This window comes from Brassica napus, chromosome C6 (genome assembly GCF_020379485.1).
Source record: "Brassica napus cultivar Da-Ae chromosome C6, Da-Ae, whole genome shotgun sequence".
Classification (NCBI taxonomy): Eukaryota; Viridiplantae; Streptophyta; class Magnoliopsida; order Brassicales; family Brassicaceae; genus Brassica; species Brassica napus.
The window spans coordinates 3,023,934-3,035,737 of NC_063449.1; the positions used below are offsets into that span (position 1 = coordinate 3,023,934).

Below are 11,804 nucleotides of genomic sequence, written 5' to 3' on the forward strand. Positions count from 1 at the left end.
AATTAACATGAAATTTTTAACTTTATTTGGAAAACCACTTGAGTTCAAAATTAACATGCAATTTAAGTCTCAGCCCTAAGTTTCATATTCTTCCAGTGATTTATAAGAATATTTAACAGCCCTACTTGGAAGCTCACATAAAGATTGTCGGAGACTGTTTATTTTCTTATTCTTAAAGGGCAACAACCTGTTTAGGACCATATAAACCTATAAGTTTGGCGCTAATAGTTTTTTGGTTTGGAACACAAGAAAAATAGTTTACTTACTAAAGTTGTGTTTTAAAAAAAAATAATGTTTGTGTTTAATTGGAAGAGGTAAGAAAAAAGTAAGAGACAGAAACTATCGCACTTGCACGTGAAAGTCTGGTGCTATTTGAATTTAAACCCAAATGGCATGTTTTTGTTATTTTCTCTTATTTTTAGGGTTTTAAGGATTTACTAAAAGTTAAATGAATACTGATGTTTTATAAGACAAATTAATGGATCGAAATTAAGTTCTTTTTGTCACGAAGATTTTCAAAACATTTACAGACAGTATACAGTGTATAGATTAAATGAAAATGTATTATTTAATTTGTTTTCCGTAATAAATACAGAACTTAATAGGAAACTATTGTTCGCTTCAGTAAAAAAAAACTATTGTTCAAACGAAATAATGTTTATTAATAAAAGAAATTGCAAATTACAAAACTGGCATTTACTACTTTGTATTTGTATTTCTTTGAATCGGACTTTGATTTAACATTACTAAATAACTCTATTCAATAAAGTTAACAAAAATATATGATCGGACAGTCGTAAAGAAGCTATATACTCTATTTTTTTAATATATATTTTCGTCATCATCATCTTAAAAGAAAGGCCCTGAGAAAAATCAAATATGTCTTTATCTCTTCAATTTATTTATTTATTTGAGAGCTGATATTCAATTAAAATAAATAGGTGTAAAATATTACATCCCCAATGGGGCAGATTCGATTGAGACTTCAAATAAAAATCCTAGTATTATAATAGTCCAGAGTTTTATATCAACGAAACCAGTTGCCCATGTTAGTAGCCCATTGGATATAATCACGAAGAGGCCCATCAAAACCCAATCAAGTAGAGGAAAAGTCAATTCTGTAAAATACATGCAGACTTTGGTTTTGTCGAAGATTGACAAAGATCCGAGAGATGGAGTGCACGAAAGAAATCATCTGCTAAATTGGCAAACCAGGAAGCATCAGGAGGCAAAGTACCAAACTTGCATCAACTAAGAGGAGAATTAAGATTTTTTTCCGAAGACCTGAGATTTTATTCCTGATAGTAGAATCAATTAATTGCAAGACATGAGAGAATTAAGAACAAAGTCTAGATATGGCATTGCCAGCTAAGGAGGAGTAAACGTCTATGAAATGAAGAACCTCACCAATTAATGAGAGTGTTAAGAACAGAGTCCCAGTCTCTCCAGTTTTCTTAAAGTTATCTAATCTCTCTTTCTTCTCGGCTTTTGAGGGAGAATAAAAATGGCTTCAGGATTCTCCGGCGACGGTGGTGGGATGGATTTTTACAGCGGTGCTGGTAGATCTATCCTTAGCAATACCAGAACTGTCATAAAATCCGATAACAAAATCTTCAACCGATGTATAAGAACCAGATTCTCGAAATATTCCTCGATTAGATCAGAGACTGGTTATCTGGTGGGAATAAATCACTGGAAAACGGACTCTAACTAATTATCAAGCAAATCTACTGCAACATTTGTTTCATAATCAAACAGCTATCAACACAGAATAATCTGTTGCCGACAATCAAAAAAATACTGTAGAAATCTATGGAATGATTTAGAAGGAAAAATTGATGATCTTCACTGAATTGAACTCACTTATTTATAGGTGTAAATCCACAACAATTTGAAATAGGAGATGTATGGAATGAGAGGTCTTGGATGAGTGGGTCGGTGATATTAATGAAAATATTAATTGTATTTAATAAATCTAACATAGAACAGTAACGCCGCAGTTTTTTCTCAGTGGGAGGAAGAAGAAACATGTCATAACCTAAGTCAAATAATGTTTTTCGTACAGACCAACTTAAAAAATAATATTCTTGTTGTATGAAACATCCTAAGTCAAACTTCTTGGTTTTTTAGCAAGCCCAAATTAAACTTATCCCATTAATTGAAACCCAGCACTTCGGAGTTGACGGACACGTGTCGAGACCAGAACACTCGACTTAATGACGTGGCGCTGAGGTGTCTTCACAGGAGAGAGGCCAACATTTTATATATATATATAGATATAAGATAGGTGATAACCCGCGCGCATGCGCGGAGTGATAACCCGCGCGCATGCGCGGAGTGACAACCCGCGCGCATGCGCGGAGTGACAACCCGCGCGCATGCGCGGAGTGACAACCCGCGCGCATGCGCGGAGTGATAACCCGCGCGCATGCGCAGAGTGAGTTTTTATAATAATGTTTATTTATTAAATACTTTTAACATTTTGCAATACTATAATTTTTATCGATTATATAATGACAAATACAAATGTTGGTCTCTTAAATATATCATCATTGTTGAATAGTTAATGTATTACATCTCATTTTAATTATTTTTAAGACTTCATATGCATAAAAAAAAATTAAGCTTTGTGGCTGACACAAATCACCAAAACCAAATAGGCAACATCGATTATATAATGACAAAAGAGGATTAGGTTTTCTGCTCTCGATTTGTTTACTATTGACTCTCCATAAGTGATTTTATTTTCTACCTCTATAAAATTGTGCTTTCGTTCCCGTCTTTGTTTCATTGATATGAGTTAAGTTTTTTTTAACTTCTTCTATGAATTTGGTGAATTACATAAGTGTCAATTTAAAAAAATAGACATCTGTAAAAATTAGTTTCACTCGAGATACATATATAAGAATCAAAATTTTGAAAAATAAAATCACCGGAAAACTATATTAACAGATTAGTGTTCAAATCTAATATATCAAGCTGTTATAGAATATAAGTGCAGACTCGAAATATAAATGTCTGTCAAGTATATATTCATCAGTTCGGTCTAAAAATCATCTAATTCAAGAACAACAAAACAAATTACTTATTTGACCAGTTCATGTAATATCTGAATCCGAACGGGTAATACCCGAACCCGAATGGATATCCAAAGATAACCAAACATAAGTATTAACCCTATATTTCTAGTTTACTTCTCTCATTTTATTCAAAATATTTATATTAATGATGATTATTGTTCAAAATTAGATAATATACATATAATTATAGACAAAATCATTTGCTATTCGCTTAAAATACATATTAAGCTCTTGTTTCTTGCATTAACAAAAATTGCATCTAAATTTTCAAAACAACAACTAAATTTGTGTATTTCTAATCTATTAATAGTTTAGTCTTTTAAAAATTAGAAAATCAGTTAAATTAAAATATAGTTTAAATACAAAAAACTAAAAAAAATGAATAATTTATTTATTTTTTCTTCAAAATTTAAATATCCGAACCCAACCCAATAATAATTAATAAATTATTCATTGTTTTAGCTTTTTGTATTTAAACTATATTTTAAATACAGACACATGAGTCATGAGATAATTAATAGGTCATGGGTTTGAGCAGCGAAGACAGTTTTTTGTCCTCACATTTTTCATTAATGAGTGGAATGAAGTAAATCAACACACGTACATCCAAAAAACTTATTACTTGCATCAATTCTAAAATTCACATGCTATGATGCTAATCTGATAGAGCTTTTTCTCTCTGTCTACTGCAAGGATCTACGAGGGTACATGAAATCGAAAATTGTATAATATACAAATATATGTTTATCTTAATCATAAACAATAATAATAGTATATTTGGATAAAAATTTGTTATCACATTTGAAAAGTGTAATTTTCAAAAATTTAAAATATAAGTATATTTTTTTTATTTTTAACTATAAATAAGGTATTTTCAAATCAAACCTATATGTATATATGTATAAATCATTAAAATAATAAATTAGTGGTAGAGATGAGATCTCTTATAATAAACTGTTGTTTAATTGTTAACTAGATTCTAACCCACGTTAAAACGCGGGATTATTTTTTATAAAATGGTATTAGAAAGTTTTTACAGTTTCATTAAATTTTAATCTGGATTATGTAGTTTGTAGTTCAGTTACTTATTTGTTTTGTTAGTAACTTTTTTTTATATAATTATTTTGTTTTTATAAGAATATTAGGATGAAATTGTTTCAGTAAATCTGTGTCAAAAACATAATTTAAACATTTCATGCTTGAAATACTCAATACTGGTTACCAGCATCTAAACTTATATGCTACCAATATATTGATTTATATGTATAAAAAATAGACAATGGCTCAGTTAAACCAATTCTCTATAGCACCGGTTATTAATTACCATCGCTACATTAAAATTTTGATAAATAAAATGTTCGAATTAGTCTATGTAGCAGTGAGAAATATAAAGAGACATAATGAAATGATTTCATGTATACTATATTGTATTGTGTATGTCATATTTAGAGATATATATTTTTTTATGTCGAAACTAAGTGTCATTTGGTAAAAATATAGCTCATGTTTATTGATTCCCAAATAATTGGTAAGCAAAATGAATTAGTGTAACATGATTTTCAGATTTATATATTTAATATCCAATCTAATCTATCATTAACGGAAAAGTGCATAGGTCCAAAATTTAAATGACAACAATTTATCAATAAATATAAGTAGCACTCTAAATAAATAAATTATATTATATAAGTAGGACATCATATTTATTAAACAATATTAAACTTTCTACTTTGCAAAAAGTTATTATTAAAGTTTAGTCCGAAAATTTTAAGTTGGACACATATGAACTTACTATATTTTCAGAAACATAAATTTATATATTTACATTGGGAAACGATTTGGTTATTTTAGATAATATATGTTAGAGTTTTAAAAACTATAAGAAGATGAAATAAAAATCGTTTTTAGTTTTGTTAGCGTAATGTTAGAAAATATATTGTTTGTTCTAGTTAAGATTGTTAGAATCTAAGTTAAAAAAATGATTTGTCATTTAAATGCTGGATAAATGCCGTATAAATACCTTATAAACCATAATCATATTATTCTGCTGTTACCAAAAAACATTACAGTGAACAGCGTATATACACCCCGTATATACGGGCGTACCAACCATTTTAGAACCCTGTGTTTTTCTAATATGCATGAATGATAAATATTTATGAATCTGTTTTCATTTCTCTTTGCAGGGAACCTAAATATTGCTTTTTATTCATGACGGAGAGAAGTCATGGAGATGAAGAAACAAATGTCTATACATCAGATTAGTTCTAATGAGGTCCTACCCAACTTCCATAGATTCAAACATGAGACAATGAGGAGAGGAAAAAAACAAATGAAATGTGTGTATACATATTTTGTAAATGTTTGTATCAATTATAATATACCGTAAAGGATTAGACACGGTTGTATAAATGAACTCTGAAAGATTCAAATATAAATTTATTCATGCTTGAACTTATAAAGGTGAAGGTTCAAATATAAATACGTTAGTGTATTTTGATGTTAGTGTATTATGGGTAGTCAGACAGAATCTTTTTAAGGGGGAATATATTTTCTAATGTTAATCTAATAATAATAAATGTCATATATTTTCTAGCGAGAAATAAATAGGTCCAAATTTTAGTGATAATATTTTTAAATAGAGAAAAGGTAAAACTCTATTTTAATAGATTAGAATGTTAATTAATACATAGAGAATGACAAACTACAGTGGAAGATCTTTTACAAATTAAAATTTATAATATCTTCCTTTATTTGTCAATTAAAGATACCAATTACCATATTACAAATTAAAATTTATAATATCTTCCTTTATTTGTCAATAAAGATACCAATTACCATATATTGTCAATCTTGTGTTAAGATGGTGTTTTATTAATGGTAAAGTGTCTGATGATTACTTTTGAAGTTTCACCTAATCGTGCCTTACAAAGTGACGACAAATAGAAAGGAGATCTGTAAAAGAGAAGTTTGCCTTTTTTCTTTAATTACAAAACAGAAGCATAAAAATCACTTACGCAATTACCAAAAGAAAAAAAAAAATTCCAAACCACCGAATCAGTATATTTGATCCGTAGGATTACCTCCCTCATTTGATTGACGACTTTACTCCAAAAGAAATTATCATTCGTTCAGGGCTAACATATATATGATCGATTTCGAGTGTCATAACTCTTCTTAATAGTAGTTGTATTTAAGAAAAATCGTTTTCAAAAAAGAATTTTGACAAAAAAATTTGAGAAAAAAAATAATTTTGACAATTTTGAAATGGTCAAAATTTTTATTAAAATGAATATTTAATTTTTATTACTTAATATATATAGAGAAGATGTATAGTTGTAGTTCATCTTTTTAATAAAACATATTCTGATTATTTTAGGCACAAAAAAAACAAATATCATACAATTTAAAGGATTTTGAAAGACTATGAAGTAGTGTCTAGTCAGCTGATAAATTTTCAGAAATAATCTCTTACAAATTGAACACAAGGTTAAGGAACCTATTCGACAGGAGCTCCGGCATATATTAGGGATCCAGAATGTCGGTGGGATGGGCTCATATTTGAGAATTCCAGAGAGTTTAGGTGGCTCAAAAATCCAAATATTTGGTTTCATTCTGGAATGACTAATAACAGATTCAATGGATGGGTTTTCAAATTCTTCACAAAGAGGGAAATGAGGTGATTTTAAATTCAGTAGTTAATGCATTGCCAAATCATATGATGTCCTGTTTTCGAATACCAAAGACAGTAACAAAGATTGACGAGTGCGGTTGCACAATACTGGTGGAGCTCAGGAGAAAATACTAGAGGTATGCATTGACAATCATAGGACAAATTGTGCCACCGCAAGGACGAAGGAGGCTTGGGGTTTAAAGACCTGACAGACCGGCTATACTAGAAAAACAATTATGGTGTTTGATTGAGAAAACCAAAACTTTATTTTCTCGAGTTTTCAAAGGACAAAATTTCGGGAATGCATCACCCATGAAACTGATTTGATCGTACTCACCATCATATGGATGGCACATTATAGTATTAGTTAGATCTCTGGTTAGCAAATGACTAATCAAAAGGATGAGATAAGGGTCATCAATTTCAGTATGGAATGATCTCTGCCTCTCAACCACTCCTCCGAAACCAGAAAACAGTACTAAACAAAATCCTTATCATGATCTTATAGTGAACTCTTTCATCAATGCAACACCATGAACATGGAACTCACACAAAATTCGGGCTTTGGTGGATCCAGATGTCGTGAAGATTATAGAAAGTATACCATTGAGTCAGACCCAGATGGTCGATAAAGATGGATGGCATTTCACCAAAAGTGGGGCGAGTGTACTCTGATATAAGAAGGCCGCTTCCGGTGTATGGACCAAATGTCACTCTTTTAAAAGCATTTTCTTAGAAAATACATTGCCCACCCAAAATTAAGCATTTTATTGAAAATGGTCTTAGGATGTCTATCGGTAAAAAAAAACTTGCGGGAGAGAGGGATACAAGGTGATACACAATATCAACATGTGGCACATGTTAGCTGTAGGAAGTATGGTTCCAAAAGTAACTTCGGTTCGCCATTTCCGGCTCAACTCCTCGCTTTACGTTAGCGGACCTATGGCTCGGGCCGGGGCTCCGCGCTCTTTCTTTCTGTGTGGGACTATGCCGTGGAGAGAAGGGAATGCGTCGAGGCGGCGAACAACAACAAGACAACTACATTTTGGCTTTTCCCTCCATGAGATGAGCCCAATGCATTGGACCGATGGATAAGAGAACTGAGCTGATGTATTTTTTAATGTCCCCGGCTGTCCAAGTATAGGCTCTCAAAAATTCCACCGAATCCAATTAATTTTCCTATTCAATCAATTTTTGCAAATACGGATCATTTTCAAGGGTTTTACCGCCATTGGATAATCATCAGTTTGCATGGATTTTATAGTACAAATGGATAGGATAAAACAACATGGTTTTCAGTAACATAGATATCGGCCCACAAGATTCTCTCCAATATACAGAAGCTGAATCAACACTTTGGATTAAGGCACAAACATCACTAACACAATGGGTCACCCAAACTAGAGAGGTGGAGTTGACAACATTGCCTCACATACCTGGAGGATGGTGTTTTACGGATGGGTCATGGAAAGATCAAGACAATTACTCGGGACAAGGTTGGTATAGTACATTAGAAGGATTTGATAGACTGATGAGGGCAACGAACACAAGAGCCAGCCTTTCACTCCTTCACTCGGAATTAAAAGTCCTCATCTGGACAATAGAAAGCATGAGGAATCTAAGAAAGTTCCACGTAGCATTTGCAACGGATTGTTCTCAATTGGTGAAGATGATTTCGGAACCAAAAGAATGACCTGCCTTCGCAACTTATTTGGAAGATATTCAGATCCTAAAGGAGAGTTTTAGTCACTCAAGAGTTCATACATGTACCCCGAATGAAAAATACAAAGACGAACAGTCTGGCACGCAATGCTCGGAAGCAACTATCCTTCGGGGTTCATATAGACACAAAGTTACATGTTCGGTTCGCAAAATCTTGACTGAGTCTTTCTTTGTTGTTGATAAAAAAAAAGATATACGAGTAGTTTGAAAACAAAATTTTGTTTTGAAACTATTTGAGACGATTTCTCTAAATTGTAGGTCTCTTTGGATATACCATTTATCTGTATGAATCTAGCTAAATAATTGAAAAATCTAGTGAAAAGCAAAAGTAGTTGAGTTGAATGATAGCTCAAAATTAAAGACAACTTTCTCACCTGGACTATCATTCTTTTGCATATTCCACTTTGTAAAGCTGATCTTCATCTTCGATTCCTTTTTAAGAAAAAAGGAAACAAAAATAACCTATTTCTCTCTTTTTGTTTGTGTTTCTCTCTTTTTGTTTGTCTTGTTTTTCATCTCAGTTTAAAAATTATATATCTCAGATTTTTTTTATCAAATTTATTTCAAGTCGCTGTTGTGGTTATCCTAAAAGCGATCAACAAAGTGAACTAGTAGGCATTTTGCTGGCAATGCAAGCATGAAAATGTTAATAATATTTATTAGTAAATATATTATAAATTAAAAAAACAGAAAAATTGCATGCATTTATAATTTAATATAATATATCAGCATGCTTAATGTGAAGATAAATTAATTGCTATACAATAATAGTATATGCAACTTAATATACTTAAATATAATAATTGGTGTTTTAATTTATAAATAAATACATCAAAAATGGTTACTATTGTTAAAAATATTAATTGACGAATATGCTAAATAACATATCATTTTGATTAGTTTTATATCAACCACAATATGAGTAATCAAAATATTATAGACAATTAAAAACACTATTGATCTGTCATAAATGCTATATGTTATAAATGGAACAAACATCCATACATACATATTTTTGTGAAACCATTACATTAATTTCATATATTTATTCTATTAAACAAATACTCTTGCGGATGCACGGATCAAACTCTAGTTTGTCATTTAAAAGTGTAAAATGATTATTTTGTTTTAGGTAGTGTTTTTCTCCATGATGAGAAATCTCTCATAATTTGGGCCATTCCAAAGAAGATGAGGATAAATGTGGCCATCATCTTTCTATCAGTATAAACAAATATATAGTTTATACTGTATTCTTCACTGGTCATGATATAATGCTAGAATTATGTATAACTGATTAGTTTTTGGAAAGTCTTATAATAATGGAAATGGAAAATGTAATAAGTTTAACAAGTTAGCGCAGCTTCACTATATGATACACAATTTCGGCCTTGGATAAAAGCAAATGAAGCATGTGTTTTCGGCCCTACATAGAATATCAAATATATCGGCTTTTTTCAACAAAAGCTTCGGTAGAATAGTTGGTTTATGGTTAGGATTAATGTGTAGGAGCTACTGGTTTTGAATATGTCTAACTACCATTTCCTACTTTTTATATGTAACCAGCCCTAATTTTTTATTTTGCTTCCAATCCATATTTGTTTTGGGCCGGGCCTGATGATATGTATACACATGAATTTCTTGCAATCTATAAAATTATAAGATAACTTTTTTACAAAAAAATATTTTTGATATTTCTTTTAAATTGAAAATAGTTAATCCCAGAAAATAACATATTTATTATCCAACTTTCATGTGTTTTCTTAATATATAGAAAATAGAAAAATATTTATCTCTTAGAAACAAAGAAAATATATAAATTGTATTATATACGTATCACAAGTAGGGGGGGGGGGGGGGGGGGGGGGGGGGGGGGGGGTTTGTTGGAGATGAATTTAGGCAAAGGTGATATATTTTAAGAATCAAAAAATTTGTTAAATTTATAAAGAGTATTAAATCGTTTTTCATATTTAAAAAGCAGATGAAACTATTCTACTACAGTCAATTAAGAATCTTGAGGATATATGTAATATTTTAAAAAAATTTCTTTATGACTTAAAATGGTAAGAATTCTTTTCTTTTGATGAAATTTTAAATTTATTAGTCATCAAAAAATATAATGTTTATGTACAAAAAAAAAGAAAAAATTCAGAGCTATGAATCTACATGTGAGCTCTGAACCAAAGCTGTAGAAGGCCTCTCAAACGTGGCTTCTGAGTATACTTTGTGGACGTGATCCTGTTCCTCACGGTCTTATCTATGATCTTTGCAAATTGGCTGGCCTGTCTCGGATTCTTCAAATGCTTCCTATCATTTTGTTCCCTCCAAACCATATAGACAGTAACTTGGAACATTAGTCATACGAGGATGGAAGTAAGGAAATCAAACCGGTGGTGTGTCAAGTGATCCAAAGTGTTCTCCCAGTCCGGCTCCGGATCTCTTCCCAACAAAGTTCCTACCACCTCAATCCAAACCATAAAAGTGTAAGGGCAAGCAAAGAAAAAGTGGTCCCAAAACTCATTTGGTTCACCACAGAAGAGACAACCCTGAATGTGACCCCAAACCCTCATACGATCCCCCGTAGATAGTCTATTTCTCACAGCAAGACATGTTATAAAGGAGAACCTAGGCATTCCCTGAGGGAACCAAAGCACTTTACTCCAATCCTGTGTAGGACGCATAGGCCTAATTAAGTGCCATGTATCCACTGCTGAAAACCACTCCCGATAATCAGACGAGTTATTCTTCCACAAGACTATATCAGGGGTTGAGAGATCAAAATCCAAATGGTGTTGCTCGATCTGTTGGATCATATTGCATAACTGCCTATCACGGCATCTGCGGAAGTTCCATGTAATCCCATCCCATACTTCACATACTCGGGCTGATCTGTGAATACCAAGCTTCTGGGTACCAACTGCACCAGTGATATCTATTAGTCGGCCCAAAGGGTGCCAAGGATCTATCCAGAATCTAACCGTTTGACCCTTATGAACCTCCATACGAATGAACTGCCGTGAAACCGGCCGGAGCTTCAGTAGCTTCCGCCATACCCATGATCCCATTCATGTGTCACTAACATCCCAGAAAGACTCTTGTCGGAGCAGAAATTCCTTTACCCAAGCCGCCCAGAGAGAGTTAGTTTCACTAAACAGGCGCCAAATGAGTTTAAGCGAGAACACCATATTTACCTCAATAATGCTTCTTATCTCTAGTCTTCCTTCTTTCTTGGGGATGCATACATCCTTCCACGCTACTTTAGCCTTGGTGTGATCATTATGGGAGCAGCTCCACAAGAAAGCTGAGCACATGCTTTCAATTTCCTCCATACA

At 32.1% G+C, this 11,804-nt stretch overlaps 1 protein-coding gene across 1 annotated transcript; it reads right to left on the reverse strand.

Moving 5' to 3' along the window:
* Positions 1 to 10,829: 10,829 nt before the first annotated feature.
* LOC106422548 lies at positions 10,830 to 11,537 on the reverse strand. Its single transcript, XM_013863339.1, has one exon. The coding sequence runs from the start codon at positions 11,535 to 11,537 to the stop codon at positions 10,830 to 10,832; it is 708 nt and encodes a 235-aa protein (XP_013718793.1).
* Between the last annotated feature and the right edge of the window lie 267 nt (positions 11,538 to 11,804).

What these genes read in the sequence shown, in the direction of transcription:
- LOC106422548 (XM_013863339.1), bottom strand. Translation starts at nt 11,537, where the DNA reads ATGGGATCATGGGTATGGCGGAAGCTACTGAAGCTCCGGCCGGTTTCA.